Genomic DNA, 15815 nt, shown 5'->3' with positions numbered 1-15815 from the left:
TTAGCAGCTGACTGTTAGTTCCTCTGTGGATTAAAACCCATCCGGCAAGCTTGAAGTCATGAAAGTGGAGGACTCTTTGAACATCTTTAGTTTCTGAAACACTATCAAAAAGTTCAAACATGATGAGCGGCAGACAAGAACCAGTTTTTTAATGTGGTACCGGAACGCGGTGGTGTGGTGGTTTAATGATGGCGAGTTGTGATTGAAGCAGACGGGCTTCTCTGCTGGAAATTGCTTCTCATTTGACCAATCACATCACTGCGAGCTGCTGATGTCAGACAGCTGGACCTGTCCTCTGACCCATCACTAACACTAACTGTAGTAACACTCAGTCGGCTTTTTGTCCCCAAAGGGCCTCTATACCTCCGCTCATCTGAGCACAGATGAACACCACATGATTGTCGCCTTCGAGCTGAAACAGGAAAATTAATCATCGATTGATTTATTAGAGACAGATCAGAGAACATATGATACTTCCTCGGAAAAGACTCGCTTTTACGGCAGTCCTACCTGAACTTGATCTGTTCAGGGTTCCTCCTGCTCGAGCAGGAAGTGAAGCGAGTAGCTGATCTGGGCTGGCACTGAAATCAGATTGAGGCTGAGGAGTGACGGCTTCTGATTTTAAATAATTTCTTTCACAACAAAATCACATAAATCATAAATATGATCTCCGTATTTTAGCTGAACATGCTGAAGTCTGCAAACATGGAATGAAAAGTGGAAAATTTAAACAGATAAATGGTAGATCGTCCAGGCTTACAGAAGCTTGTAAACCATAAAGTTGTGCTACGTGAGATAAGCGCAAAGACAAAGTGCATTTAGTGAAAACAATAAGCTGTCACACAAAACTGGACTAAAAGAAAACGTAAAGAAAATTGTGTGGGCTGTCACAACCCAGCGTACTCCTAGTGTCAGTCCCAAGGCCAGATAAGTGGGAGGTTTGTGTCAGGAAGGGCATCAGGCGTAAAATCTGTGGGAAAGCAGATGTGCAGATCCATCCATGGCGACCTCTGGGGAAAATAAGGAAGCAGCCGGAAGTACCTGTACTGTCCGGTCCAAATATGGTCGTTTGTGACAAACCTGTAATAAAATATGAATATAAAAAAACCAACATGGCACGAGCCAAGTTACTAATGTTAAGTCACTTTGAGTGAGCTAAGGTAACAATTGTGTGACAGCACAATGGCTTTGTCCATGTTTTATAAAGTCTGTGAATAGAAGGGTACAAATATTAATTGGATGTATGAAAATACAGATCACATCTTGGAAAATAAGAAGTGAAACAGGAAAATGCAGCAGAAGAGGGATAAAAAGATATGCCTCAGTTTGATGCTCTCCTGCTGATAAACAGAGTGATGAAGGAGCCGATTAATAACGGTGACGTCGTTCTAAGCTGGAGGATAAAAGCTTCTGAGGAAGCTCGACGATGCTTTTATTGAATTTTAGGGTTTCTGATGGAAGCTGGCTGATGGATCAGCAGCCGCATTTTACCAGTTAGAGCGTTTCTTCATGGATGTCCATAAAGCTGCAAATAAAACCAATCAATCGATACATTTCTGTGGTTTGCTGATGTTCAGCAGGCTGGAGGCAGGAGGACAGCAACGACTGTAATCTTGGATGATCCGTCATCTTAAATCTCCATGTTTTGAAAGAGTGAAGCAACACAGGCAGAGAAGCTTCACACGTTAGCTTCCTGTTTGTTTCAAATGAATGACAAGAGAAGCTCCTCTCAGCCTTCGTTGCAGCTGCCTGTTCAAACCTGCAGAAGAAGAAGAAAGGCGCAGGGAGGGGTGGGCATGTATGCGTGCGGGGGCATCATGCAAAAGTGCATCCAGCTGCTGTGATGGAGCTGAGTGGAAAGTTTGAGCTGCAGGCGTGTGTGAGCACGCAGGTCGAACGAAGAGCAGCGATGACGTAACAAAGACTGAACGTAAAGCCCACTTGCAGCCGCTCGGGTACGGACGTGCCCCCGACAAGCCCAAATATGGTCCGAACGCCTCCTCAGGCCGCAGTTATAGCATCTGTACTAGGGCTGAACGATATATCGCATTTGCGATAATATCGCGACATGATCAAGTGCAATTTTCTAACCGCAAAGGCTGCGATTATACTGCGATTATATTATACAATTCATGGGCTGCATCCTCCTGAGGCCGCATTTGTAGACCGATTACGTCACAGCGACGCGCCGAAGGCTGTCCAAATTACTACCATATCCCAGAATTCATAGCGCGGCCCAGCCAAACTCCAGTTTCCAGCAATGGCGGCCGCTACTAAGTTTTAAAATTACTCATACTAATCTTTCTGGGTCACAAAATAAACTTTTAACATATTTTCAGGCGAGAAAGTAGTTGTGTAAACATCAAATATCTGCTCGGTTTATCAAGATATCCCATATTTGCAAAAGTGCTTCGACGTTTTCAGAGGCGTCTGCTACCCACCAGCTCGACAGCTAGCCGGGAGCTCGAGGGTTACTGATGCGGCCGAGAACGGCACAACTCCCGGCACATCATTTTCAGATCACCGCGGAGTTTCGCTGCTCGGGTTAAACGTAATATATAAGTCACTTAGACAACCTAAAAATGTTATTGTTGGGCTTTTTTCAGTGTTTTGTTTGTTCGTGAGTAAATCGGTTTGGCTGAGATTAAAGTTATTAGATTAGATAAAATAAAACTTTATTAATCCCCCGGGTGGGTTCCTCCTTGGTTTTCACACAGCTGACTAAACGTCAAACAGAAAACTTATTAAACAGAAGTATGAGACAGTCGAGAATTTACACCAGTGTCTGGTTATATTTTAGATAGCAAGAAGCAGACGGCCGAGTTTATTAAACTCCACCGAGACAGCGGTGACGCTAATCAGAACTAGCCTTCTGATTAGCTAATCAGAAGGCTAGACCGTCCAATTTCACGCCTTTAAACTTTAAAGGCGTGTTTGTGTGTGTGTTTATACAATTGCTATTATGTTTGCACTTTATGTGTAATGTTACTGACTGCAGAGATCAGTAAGATGTGTGTATTTTTTATTTATTAGTTTTATTTATTTAATATTATTTTTTAATTGAATGACTGTCTAGTAGTTCACAGATGTCGAAAAACTGAGTGTGGTAAAGCCACTGATTTTTTTTATGTATATTTCTGCAATCTGCACATTGCACTGACTTTCATTTTAATGTTTACACCAGGGTTCCTTGTCAGCACTTTATGCTCAGATGTTTGTAAGCTAAAAATAAACTATTGTGTATGTTCAAATATACTGTTGTGATTGAAGAAGTTAAATAAAAATGTCAGTCATCAATTCATGCATCACCTCATGTCATCATAACAGAGGTCTGTCTTCCAGGAAAGAACAGTTTAAAATTAATGTAATATAGTATTGGCCATACTATATGATGTATTGCTTGTCTTTGTTTAATAATACAGAAGACAAATACCTTAAAAAATAATCGCATATCGCATCGCAATCGCAATATTGGGGCAAAAAATCGCAATTAGATTATTTTCCATAATCGTTCAGCCCTAATCTGTACCTTCACTAAAATGATTTCAATCTGACTTTCAGATTCAAACTGACATCAGATTAAAATAGAAAATCCAACCACAGTAAACAGACCATTAACAATCACTCCAGCCGTCCAAATCCAAACACATAAAACCTCTCAATCGTCTGGGATTATTGGTAGTTCAAATATCTGTCAAAGGTTTTTATTGCTGTAGCAGTCGGCTCTGTTACCAACAGTCACACCTGTTTGTTTGTTTTTTTTATTTATTTTAATCTCAGATCTGTGTTTTTGTGCAATTGAATTTTTCTCATCGCAGCTTTTTGGGGTGTTTGAGGAATTTTGTTTTTCAGGGATTCCTCACAGTTTACTTACCAATGTCATAAGAACATAGAGGAATGTCTCTGTTTAATGGCCTGACTGTTACCTGTTAGTCTTTCTCCTGCACCAATCACGAGTCAGTGGTGTGTCACCTGAGAGGCCTAAAAGCTTGAATGAAACCAATGTTTTATCAGCCTGTCTCGTTCTCAGCTTGGACGGATTTTAGTCAAACCGAAAGCAGAGATGTCATTTTAAAAATGTGCTGGGGGAACTGCTTCACCCTCTCCTCTGTAAAAAATTACACAATTGCTTTGTGGCCACAAATACGTTCACATTTAAAAGACAAAACCCTCTGATTTACTGGAGGAGGAGAAGGAGGAGTCAGGTTTCTCTGACCTGCTCTGTTTTGTCTGTTTTTGTTTTTTCTCCCACAGGCTTCAAGTTGAAGCATTTCCTGCGAGACAATGAGACTCTGTCGAGTTTTCTGTTGAGGAACGCCTCCTTCCCCGAACACAGCGTCCAGCAGATCACGGAGGCCGACATAAACCTGCAGAAGGTGAGGAGGCATTCTGCACATGCTCAGTCTGTGAGCCCTACATGGATGCGGGCAGCTGGAGGAATTTTACTCCAACTTTCATTCATGAGAAAACTAACAGTGTGGAGTAAAACCATCCACAATATACAAGGTAAAAAGTTGACAGATATCAGATGAAAGTCTGAAAATATAGGTAAAATTTAAAAAATATATAAAATGCAAAGAAACACAACACAGTATGGAGTAAAAGAAGAAGAAGAAAGTGTCAGACTAAATAAAATAAATAAATAAAAAAATATGCAATAAAAGCTGGAATATTGTGAACCGGTGTACAGAACACAAGAAAGAAAAATGCAAATATGAATTAAGTGGAGAGGTGGAATAACAATAAGGAGGAAAAGTTCGTGAATGATTAAACACTTGAAATAGAATTTGCTAACTTGCAGAAAATCTGCAGAGTATATGGAATAAAAGACTGAAATGTTGGAGTACATGTTACACAGTAAAACATGAAATAAACACAATGATTGAAACTAATTTCAGAATATTAAAGTCAGACTATATGAAGCGAAACCTGAAGATAAAGAAATCCCTCTTTGGCCTCTGTTTCTGTCTCAGGTCCTCCTCGGGGGGTTCGGGGTCCACCTGAGGGACATGTGTCCCAGGAAGGGGGGCAAGCAGAGCCTGGAGGAATTTGTGACGATCTCGGACAAACAGGTGTCGGCGATGGTTCAAGAAAAGATCTGCCAGGGTCTGCCCGCCTGGCTCAACCACGCCGAGGAGCACTTTCTGGACAACTTGGACTTCCTCAAACCCATCCGGGTAAATACGGCCCTGCTAATCCACTGATATGATTCATGTTTTGCTCATTTAAAGCAGGTTTTTCATCCAGAAACTTTTAGAAACTTTTTCTCCCAGTGTGAAACCACCTCCTGCAGCGTTTCAGCTTATCCTGTATGAACACATTTCAAATCGTGACTTGTCTTCTTTTCTGTTAAATACTTTCTCAGATATAATGATCCTTATAGATGTCAAACACTTGAACTGGCACACTGAGCACTTTTTAGCCCCGAGTTCTGCCTGCAGGTGTGTCTTTCAGGCTGCCTCTAACATACTTTAAATAACAAACTTGTCTGAAAACGTGAATTTTACACTGGAATAGTCCAAAGGCATTTTTTCCTCCCCCCCTCCGTTCAGGTGACACAGCAAAGGTGTGTTGGCGTGTCCTCAGCATATTAAATGTGTGTGTGTGGGAGGAGGCGTGCCTCGGCCTGTCCCAGCTCTTTACAGTCTCAGTTTTCGTAGCCCGGAGACCAGTTTTAAAGAGTTTGAAGGATTCAATGCAGCCATATGTCACAAGAGGCCTCAGCCTCTTTTGTGTGCAGAAATCTACGAGCACTTCGAGTGACTGCAAAGCTGAAACCGTGCGAGTTTCCACAGCAGCACAGAACGAAGTCCGTGAAAATCCAGCAGCCTCGTCTCAGAGAAGTCATAGGTGTTTAGCTAGTTATCAGTTATAGGAATCTTAAACAGAGTGAACTAGACTTAAAAGCCAGATTTTAGGGGAAAATCCCCCACACATGCCCATTATTGCCGTGCATTTATCTCCAGTTATGACACAGCAACTTTTAAAACTTGATTAAAAATCAGACAAATGACAACGTTCGGAGAAAAGTGGACAACACGAAAGCAAAGAAATGTTAGATACTCAGAGACAGAGGAGTGAAATCGTCACAAATATGAGCCAAAAATAAACAACAGCGAGCAGAGTTCAGGTGATCTGCTAGAAGTGCAGAACACCTAAAGAGTTCAGTTTGCTGGACGAGTGCTAAATCTGTCTGTTTACAGGGTCCAGAGAACGTTCGTATGATGACTTATGTCATCACTCAGTATCTTTCAACACTGCTAGGAAGGTCTCTGTCTCATCTGACTGTGAAACATGTAAAAATAAAAATAACTAAACTGAAGATAGATGAGTGGGTTATTATTTATTTCAGCCAAGGTTGAGCTGAAACTGAAAATGTCTCTTTGTCTTTCAGAGGGACGTCAGGGCTGACCCCGAGGCCGTCCAACAGGTCGCCAGGGCAACCGACAACCTGCTGGATAGTCTGGGTTCACTGGCAGTTGAGGTAAGTCATCAGCAGGAGCTCAGACCTTTATTAGTACGATTAATATCTCAGCAGCCGTGTTATTGGTTCACAGGTCCAGTTCAGACACTGAGGTTTAGCTTAGCATAAGCTAGCAGCTTAAACCACCTGTCAGTCAAAGAGGCCACTCCCCTTTCGTATCAGGCTCTGAAGGGGTTTATTTTTGCTTTAAATTGGCCTCTTTGGGGACTGGCTCACTGCTGGAGCCTCTGGTGGACATTAGAGGAACTGGAGCTTTAGCTTAACCTTTTATCCCTGATGGCTGATGCTTGATTCAGGCTGATGCAAAGATCATCAGTCAGTTTTTCTTTGTGTCTTTTCATCATGTGCTTTTAATGATGGTGTTTGTCTCACGAACAAAGATCTGGGCACAAAATATCACAGTCAGCTTTTTACTGGACATGCGCGTCACCCAATCGAGTCTTCCGGGCCACGTCAGCACCATCAGGGGCCACTGGGTTTACTTGGCAGCTCCGAGTGTCTCTGCGAGTCTTTGTGTCCAGATAAAAGCAGTTTCCCTGCAGCAGAGACAGACGAGTTCCCAGCTGAACAAAGACTCAAATGTCTCAGTGGGTTTTTACTTCACAGCCGCCTCAGGAGGAGAAAGCACGAGTCCGAACAAACAGCAAACACTCAGCGTCCGTCTACGTCCTGCTGAGACGCTGAAGACCGCAGATGGCTGCATGCAGCCTTTAGTGACCATGTTAGAGGTCACAGAGACACTGAGGGGGCTCTGAAAGCTGCATTGTGTGGCAGAAAGTGGTTTGCGACACATCTGCAGCTCTGCAGAGCCTCCAGCCTGGGATTACAGTGGGAATAGACTGGAAATAAAGTTTGAGTGGGAGACTGTGGTTGGCGTGAACAGTTTGATAACCAGAGTAAAGTTCAGTTAGACTTCCCCAGATTGTTGTTTTTTGCCCCGAGGTTATCACACACTTTAAAACACACAGTACACACAATCGCTCTGTGGGCTAAAGTGAAAACATGTGACAGTGTTTTTTTTGGTTTGTGCAGGCGCTGAGTCAGGGACAGGATGAGTGTGATCCTGTGAAAAAGGGATTTAAGATGGGCATTATTGAACTGGCAATCCAGGAAATTACAACATTTAGTTTAAAAAACCCAAACAGCTAAATAACTTTAACAATCTTATCTCCTTCGTTCTGCTTTGTTCTCATGGTCAGAGAGGAAGTGTTTTTCCCAGCACTGCATTAAAAATCATGTGATGAAGAAAGAAGAGACACTCAGCTGTGATGGGACCATTAGAACAAAACCCATTTTACATTTTCTGTGAAAAACTCCCAGTTTAAAATAACTTTATTCAAACATCTGGAGCTCCATCTGTTTGATAGGATCCCAGTCATATGAAAAACACATACAGTGTCTCCCTGTCCACAGGTAAACACGTAGTTTACACGCCCACGCTGTCAAAACCTGACCTACTTTCAAGCGTCTCAGCTGTGAGGTTTAAAGGCGATATGTACGGGATCTGATGATACGGCGACAATAAAGTAGTCCTTGTTTTACTGCCTGGTTAATATATTTATTTGTTTAATCAGTTCATAAAAGAGTGCTTTGAACAATAACTTTACAGCTTTAACATGAATGGTAAAACATGCCTGTCTGAATTTCCCAGAGCCCAGGGGACACACTATAGAAGCACTGACAGCAAAGGCTGGGGACAGTAGAGAAACAATAAACATGCTGAGGACAAAAACGGGAAACCCAGCGTAGAAATACTGGAAACAAACTTTAGAGATACTCGACACATAGTACTCAAACTTTTGCAGATAATCCGGATAAATATTGAAGAGGTGGTGGGGACAAACTGAAGAAATACTGGGACAAAACTGTAGACATATTGAGGACATGTTTGGGACAATAACTACCCTTTTCCTCAGATTGGAGCTGCAGCAGTTTCACTTCTGCTGATGCCGCTGACCTAAAGTAACCTGCGGCTCTTCCTCTTTGAGGTCCCTTCCTCCTGAGGCAATAAAAATAATAACATCTGAAGCTCCCTTTACCTTTCCTCTATTGGTACTTTTTTAATGCTCATATTTAGATTCTGCCAGCAGGCACCAAAACTCCTGTGGTGTTCCAGTCAAATTAGAACCTTTTCATTTAGAAGAAACTCACATTGTTACAGAAGAATGTGTTCTTTCTGGTTCCTATTTTGTGACACACCTGGGGAACATCTGTGAGCTTAAAAGGACCTAATTACCAAAAACAGGTGAAATAGCAGAACTGGAAAGATTTTGAGTCAAACAAGCAAAAGTTGATGCTCAAATCTGTAAATCTGTTTGGTTTATTCTCCTTTAAATGAGATATTTTTAGAGACTGAGCAGACACATAAATCATGATGTGGTTTAAGGACCGAATGATTAATCTGTGAGCAGAAAACCAAACTGCTTAACGAGTTATCAGATATTTTGGTTACAACTGTGAGACTTTTAAAAGCTACTTCAAATTAAGCATGTGGACCTTAAACCTTGTTTTTTTTTTACATTAACTGGATCAGCTCTTTGCATCTGAACTTTTGCTTTGTTACATCACTTTTGTTATGATATGTATAAAATTAGTCTGAGCTTCAACAGGAAGCGCAGCCAGACACGAGTTTACTGTCAGCAGTTTTTAGCTAGGGGAGAGTTCAGCTTCATTCTGTGATCCATTTTTAGCATGTTCAGTTTTTAACCTTCGGCGAATGTCTATAATTCCTGAGTTCAGACTCTTTTTAAAGTTTATTTCATTTTTAATTACGCATTGTTTTCCACTTGAGCCTTAACTTTGATATTTTTCATTTATTACATGTTTATTAGGGGTGCAACGATACACAAAATTCACGGTTCGGTTCGGTTCGATACTTTGGTGTCACGGTTCGATATTTTTTCGATACAAAAAAAATGTTCATGCCTTTTTAATTTGTCATTTATTAAAATTATAAATATATATTTTAACTCAAAAGTACAGTTTTTAAATTTAACCCTAACCCTTGTGCGTGTTTTTTATTTTGACAGCGAATGCGCACCTGCGGACCACTTATGTGCAGCCCTGGTTATTTAGCTTGTCATATCGCAGCCACAGAAATTCTTTTGTCCATGAAACCATAAAGCTGCACTTTCTTTTTGCCTTATAGTCTGATTTGTCATAACTTCTCCGTTTTGTGGTAAGCTTTTATTTGGCTGTCACTTCTTCACCCTGACCTGTCTTATTTGGCTCAGCAGAACTAAAATATATATCTGTCTGTGAAGGTTCTCAGTCATCCAGGTCATCGTAGTCAAATATAAATCCTGCTGCTTTTACACACGCACTCACATAAGCTCAGCGATTCTCTGCGCGATCAACCTCTCACATGTTTAAGCTGCGGGAGATTTCACTTGTCATGTTTGCATAGTGAGCTAACGATTAATAAGACGATGTCAGAGGAATTGGTGCACAAATTATCATCACTCACAGATCAGTGCTGTCGCTCTCTATACACAGTTCGCACGATTGCAAAGTGAAAGCAAAAAACAAGCGCAAATTCAAACGCGATTTCAATATGTCACATATTGACAGTGGCTCACCGATGCCAATGACATAATTACCCAGCTACATTTCTGAAAGAATGCAAAAGCATTGACATATATTTTTCCTTCTTACAATAGCCCGACGGGCAGGGAAGAGATAGATTTTGGTAGCCCGACTGAAAAAATCGCTAGCCCCAGGACGTCGGGCTAGCGATATTGCAAGCCCTGTATCTGATTGAGGAATCACTCATCTTTGGAAAAGAGAGTTTATTACAGAGAAATGGCTCTTTCCAAAATAAAAGCTATACTATCCGCTTCTTCTGGGCTATATTCTCAGCAGCATAAGGAGAATCATGTGCTAACAGCTGTCTAAATGACTCGGCTAAAGTTAGTAGCATGCTTGTTGTTTTTGTCTTTGCACTAGGATGATGTCTGCGTAAATGTGCAGTCATATTCGTTGTGTTCCCACTAGTGCTTTCAGGTTAATCTCGTTGAAATGACCTTAACACCACAACATGGCAAATCTCCGTTAACGAGCTACCGCCGATCGCCCCGTGCATGGGGCTAGACGGCCAACACGTTAACGAGCTAACTGCGCTAACACACTAGTTCCCACCCATGTAATTGAGCATTGCATGGCACATCCAACATACTGTTTTACTTTAGTCCATGACTCGCTTACCTTCAGGGTCATACGTCACATGAAAACCAAAATAATTCCAAACGCCAGATCTGAATGAGGGTGGGGGAGGTGCCCTGCGCTCTTCCTTCTGACTATGCTGTCTGTGTGGAGCGCTCAGTGGATCTGCGCTCGACAGTGCAGCCTAGGCGGAGTAGTCGAACGCAGATTCACTGAGCGCTCCACACAGACAGCATCGTCAGAAGGAAAGTTGATAAAATAAATTACAAATGTTGTATTGTTCGATACATACGCGTACCGAACCGAAAGCACTGTATCGAACGGTTCAATATCGATACGAATATCGTTGCACCCCTAATGTTTATATATTTCAATTTATAATTTTTATGTAAATCTAGCGCTGGTTCATAACAACAGAGAGAGAACCCAAACATTGGGTCAGGGAGGAGCATCTGCCTTGACCTGAGGGGTGAAGGAACAGAGAGGAGAGTGTAGATAGACAGGGCAAAACACAAGCTACAGTCAAGTGCAGACAAAATGTAACATTTTGAAGAGGGAAGTGGATGCTCAGTGCATGATGGGAAGTCTCCCATCTCCTTGAGCATATAGCAGCGTAAATTAAGGGAGGGTTCAGGGTTCGCGTGATCCAGCTTTGGCTATCAGTCCAGTCTCCCTCGACCAGTCTGACCAGTATCTTCTGTTTTGGGTCTACAGTTGGCCAGTATGAAGAGCTGGATCGATCTGAGGAATGAGATAGTCTTCCTGACGCAGAACGCCACGTCGTCGCCCAGCACCATGTACCAGGCCGTCTCCCGGATCGTGTGCGGTCACCCTGAAGGCGGCGGCCTGCAGATCAAATCCCTCAACTGGTACGAAGACAGCAACTACAAGGCTCTGTTCGGAAACTACAACAGCAGCGAGGACGAGACGGCGTCGCTCTATGACAACTCCTCCAGTGAGTCCTCGGGGTCATCCTCGGACCTTCCAACCCCAATGAAGCTTTTGTATTCAGTAGACAAACATTCAGCTAATACAGCCCATGTCAGAGAAACTAAACTCTTGCTATATAACAGCCTCCTGTGAACAGATATATGTCCGAGTCCAAGAATAAAAACACTGAGGTGGACATGAGCTATTATGTCCACTTCAAGTACTCTAGGTGCTTTTAAAGCCAGACTCTGATACTTCTGTATTTATTTTTCTTTGTGTTATCGTGATTCCTGAAACATGCCTGCTACATGTATGTGGTAACCTCCATCACGTGTGTGTCGTAGCTCCGTACTGTAACAGCCTGGTGAAGAACATGGACTCAAACCCCATGTCCAGGATGATCTGGCAGGCCCTGAAGCCCCTGCTGTTAGGGAAGCTCCTGTACACCCCCCACACGCCCGCCACGCAGAAGATCATCCACGAGGTATGATGTCACTTCCTGTGCAAAAGCTCCAGACTGCAACTGATTGGTCACCTTTAGCTAGTAACCCAGGGTAAAAAGACTCATGTCTGTGGTGTGTTTAGGTGAATCGGACCTTCCAGGAGCTCGGTGTGTTCAGGGAGCTGGGGGGGATGTGGGAGGAGATAAGGCCCAAAGTCTGGGACTTCATGGAGAACAGCGAGCAGATGAACGTGATCAGGGTAAGCAAGCTCCGCCCACCACCTCACGTGTTCTTCATCATCGATGTCTTTCTAACTCATCTGCTTTATTTTAGACAAAATGTTCTCATACCTTTTCTTTTTTCCTTTCTTCTTTCCTTCCTATCTTTCATTCAGACTCTGCTAAAGAACAACATCACCGCCAGAGTCTTCCGCGCTCAGCTTGCTGACACGGACTGGACCGTAGAGGACATCTCCAACTTCCTGTCCAAGCAGGCAGATAACCAGCAGCCACCAGGCAGCTACCTCACCTGGAGGGATGTGTTCAACGAGACCGATCAGGCCATCATGAGCATCTCCCACTTCATGGAGGTCAGTATCCAAGCATGCAGGGAAACTGGCTGTAGTTGGTGTGCACAGATCACATGACCGGATCTGTGTCTGTCTGTATTTTAAGTGTGTGAACCTGGACAAACTGGAGCCGGTCTCCAACGAGGAGAGAATGGTGAACGTGTCCATGAAGCTACTGGAAGACAGGAAGTTCTGGGCAGGGATTGTGTTTCTGGATGTCCCTTCCAACGCCACAGAGCTACCTCCCAAACTCAACTACAAGATCAGAATGGACATTGACAACGTGGAGCGGACCAATAAGATCAAAGACGCGTAAGGAGCCACACACACAGGCAGATAAAAGTGTCCTGTTCCTCATTCCTAAATTCCAGAATTTACTCCAGTAAAGCCAGCACAAATAGTTTATAGGTGGGTTTGTGTACGGTCCGTGTGAGGACTCGCCTCTCAGTCAGCAACAGCCAGGACATCCCCGTAATGTAAAGCATTTAATTTCTACAGGTAAAAACTGTATCTGGCAACACTGTAGAGAAAGCATAAACAGTATGTGGGTGAAAGGTTATCTGATGCTCTGCAAACCAGAGTTTTAGGTTTGTTTTTTAAAATTAATTGGAGCAAATTTTAACACTTAACTTATAATAATTACATTTTTACAACAACAGTTTTTTTTAATGTACTTTTAAGTTACAGACCTTGCAATGCAAAATAATGCATTTGAGGTCTAAATTGACAAAGTCATGGCCTTGGCTCCTTTGCTTGAGCATTACCTTTCTTTCAGTCTTGTACTGTTGCTTCTGTAGCTCTTTATCACATCCTGCTGTTTAACTAGCAGCACTTCCTGCACTCTGTCCTCCTTCTCAGATACTGGGACCCGGGTCCTCGTGCCGACCCGTTTGAGGACATGCGTTACATCTGGGGTGGGTTCTCGTACCTTCAGGACGTTATTGAGCAAGGCATCATCAGAGCGGTGACGGGCACCAAGGAGAAGACGGGAGTTTACATCCAGCAGATGCCGTACCCGTGTTACGTAGATGACATGTGAGATTATTCACATCATTTCCCAGGTTTGGTCCCCTCCTCGCCGCTCTCGGTCTGTAACCCCGTCCTTCCTGTCCTCTGTCTCAGTTTCCTGCGGGTGATGAGCCGCTCCATGCCTCTCTTCATGACTCTTGCCTGGATGTACTCAGTGGCCATCATCCTGAAGAGCGTGGTGTATGAGAAGGAGGCTCGACTGAAGGAGACTATGAGGATCATGGGTCTGGATAACGGCATCCTGTGGTTCAGCTGGTTCATCAGCAGCCTGATTCCTCTGCTCATCAGCGCCGGGCTGCTAGTGTTGCTGCTCAAGGTGACGACTAAAAACCAAAATACATAGAAAACAGTGTCATTAGAAAAACAGAGCATCCACACATACACATCTCCAAGAATGCAATATTAATAATGTCCCATCTCTTCTTCTCGTGGTTCCTGTGCAGATGGGGAACCTCCTGCCCTACAGCGACCCCGGCGTCATCTTCCTCTTCCTGGGGTCCTTCGGTGTGGTGACCATCATGCAGTGCTTCCTGCTCAGCACGGCATTTGCCCGTGCCAACCTCGCCGCCGCCTGTGGAGGAATCATCTACTTCACCCTCTACCTGCCATACGTGCTCTGCGTCGCCTGGGAAGAGTACATCGGCTTCGGGACGAAAGTCTTCGCTGTAAGGCTGCGCATCTTTTTCACAATTTTAATGTTGTGATGTGATGGGGCGAGTCACATGCCCACCTCTCGCTCTGCAGAGCCTTCTGTCCCCTGTGGCGTTCGGATTCGGCTGCGAGTACTTCGCCCTGTTTGAGGAGCAGGGAGTCGGTATCCAGTGGAAGAACCTGGTGTCCAGCCCACTGGAGGAGGATGACTTCAGCCTCCGCACCGCCATCATCATCATGTACTTTGACTCCTTCCTGTACGGAGTCCTGACATGGTACCTTGAAGCCGTGTTTCCAGGTGAGAGCTTTTCTTCTTCGTGTGTTTATTGAACTGCAGTCATCATTATTTAGCATGCTACAAGAAGTAATTGTTAGTTATACATTATTAACGGTTATAATCAACACATCCTTTGAATAGCTCATCCCCAGTTCTTCAAACTATCGATCAGTCCACAGGCTGTTTGTACACTGACCATGAAAAATCTCTGATACACAACAAAGACTCCATAAAGCACGTTCTGCTCCTCAGGTCAGTATGGGATCCCTCGGCCGTGGTACTTCCCCTTCACTAAATCCTATTGGGTTGGAGAAAAGGACGGAAAGTCCAACAAACTCCCACTGAATCGGAGAGGAAACCCCGGAGGTGAGATTACTGTGCTGCGAAGCTCCAGAACTTCCTCCTAAAAACCAACAACTGAGTTCTCTTTATTTTTAAACAGAGTTTTTAATGTGAAAGAGACTTCCTGAACATTGCAGTAAGATGTGTCTGCATGTCTGCAGCGGTGTGCATGGAGGAGGAGCCGGCTCATCTGGAGCCTGGAGTCTACATCGAGAACCTGGTGAAAGTTTACCGTCATGGTAAGAAGCTGGCGGTGGATGGACTGACGCTCGGCTTCTACGAGGGACAAATCACCTCCTTCCTGGGACACAACGGAGCCGGAAAAACCACCACCATGTGAGTCCGAGACACACCACACTGCTGATACAGATTCTGCCACAGGTCCTGGTGCAGGTAACATCCTCCTCTCTTTTCCCTGCAGGTCCATACTTACTGGCCTGTTCCCACCTACCTCTGGCACTGCCTACATCCTGGGCAGAGACATCCGGACAGAGCTGAGCGCCATTAGGCAGAGTCTGGGAGTCTGTCCACAGCACAACGTCCTCTTCAGCATGTGAGTGCTTTTCCTCAACATGCTTGTTATGCTGTCTTCGCTCCGTCTTTACCTCGATTGTTACGTGACCTTGCTCATGTTGTGGCACCTCTTGCAGGCTCACGGTGGAGGAACACATCTGGTTCTACGCACGGCTCAAAGGCTTGCCAGAGGAACGCGTGAAAGGTGAGATCGAGCAGATCCTGCAGGACACAGGGCTGCCGCACAAACGCAACTGCAGGACCAGCACTCTGTCTGGGGGCATGCAGAGGAAGCTGTCCGTGGCCCTGGCCTTCGTCGGGGGGTCAAAGGTTGTAATCCTGGACGAGCCCACAGCCGGCGTGGACCCTTACGCCCGCAGAGGAATCTGGGACTTGCTGCTGAAGTACCGTCAGGGT

General features: G+C 44.1%; 1 protein-coding gene across 1 annotated transcript in view; it reads left to right on the top strand.

Annotated features, from left to right (window-relative positions):
• abca1b (ATP-binding cassette, sub-family A (ABC1), member 1B) overlaps positions 1-15815 on the top strand; it is a 42999-nt gene that overhangs the window by 16313 nt on the left and 10871 nt on the right. Inside the window, exons 6-21 of the mRNA XM_080900719.1 lie at positions 4255-4376; positions 4974-5177; positions 6395-6484; positions 11360-11600; positions 11920-12059; positions 12161-12277; positions 12413-12607; positions 12693-12898; positions 13445-13621; positions 13709-13931; positions 14059-14280; positions 14360-14564; positions 14796-14909; positions 15047-15221; positions 15307-15438; positions 15536-15813. Coding sequence (XP_080756845.1) covers positions 4255-4376; positions 4974-5177; positions 6395-6484; positions 11360-11600; positions 11920-12059; positions 12161-12277; positions 12413-12607; positions 12693-12898; positions 13445-13621; positions 13709-13931; positions 14059-14280; positions 14360-14564; positions 14796-14909; positions 15047-15221; positions 15307-15438; positions 15536-15813 — 2841 coding nt within the window. The remainder of the gene's footprint in view (positions 1-4254; positions 4377-4973; positions 5178-6394; positions 6485-11359; positions 11601-11919; positions 12060-12160; positions 12278-12412; positions 12608-12692; positions 12899-13444; positions 13622-13708; positions 13932-14058; positions 14281-14359; positions 14565-14795; positions 14910-15046; positions 15222-15306; positions 15439-15535; positions 15814-15815) is intronic.

This window comes from Rhamphochromis sp. 'chilingali', assembly GCF_963969265.1.
Source record: "Rhamphochromis sp. 'chilingali' genome assembly, chromosome: 13".
Lineage (NCBI taxonomy): Eukaryota > Metazoa > Chordata > Actinopteri > Cichliformes > Cichlidae > Rhamphochromis > Rhamphochromis sp. 'chilingali'.
The sequence above is the reverse complement of the archived record's forward strand: the minus strand, read 5'-3'. Positions and strand labels throughout refer to the sequence as shown.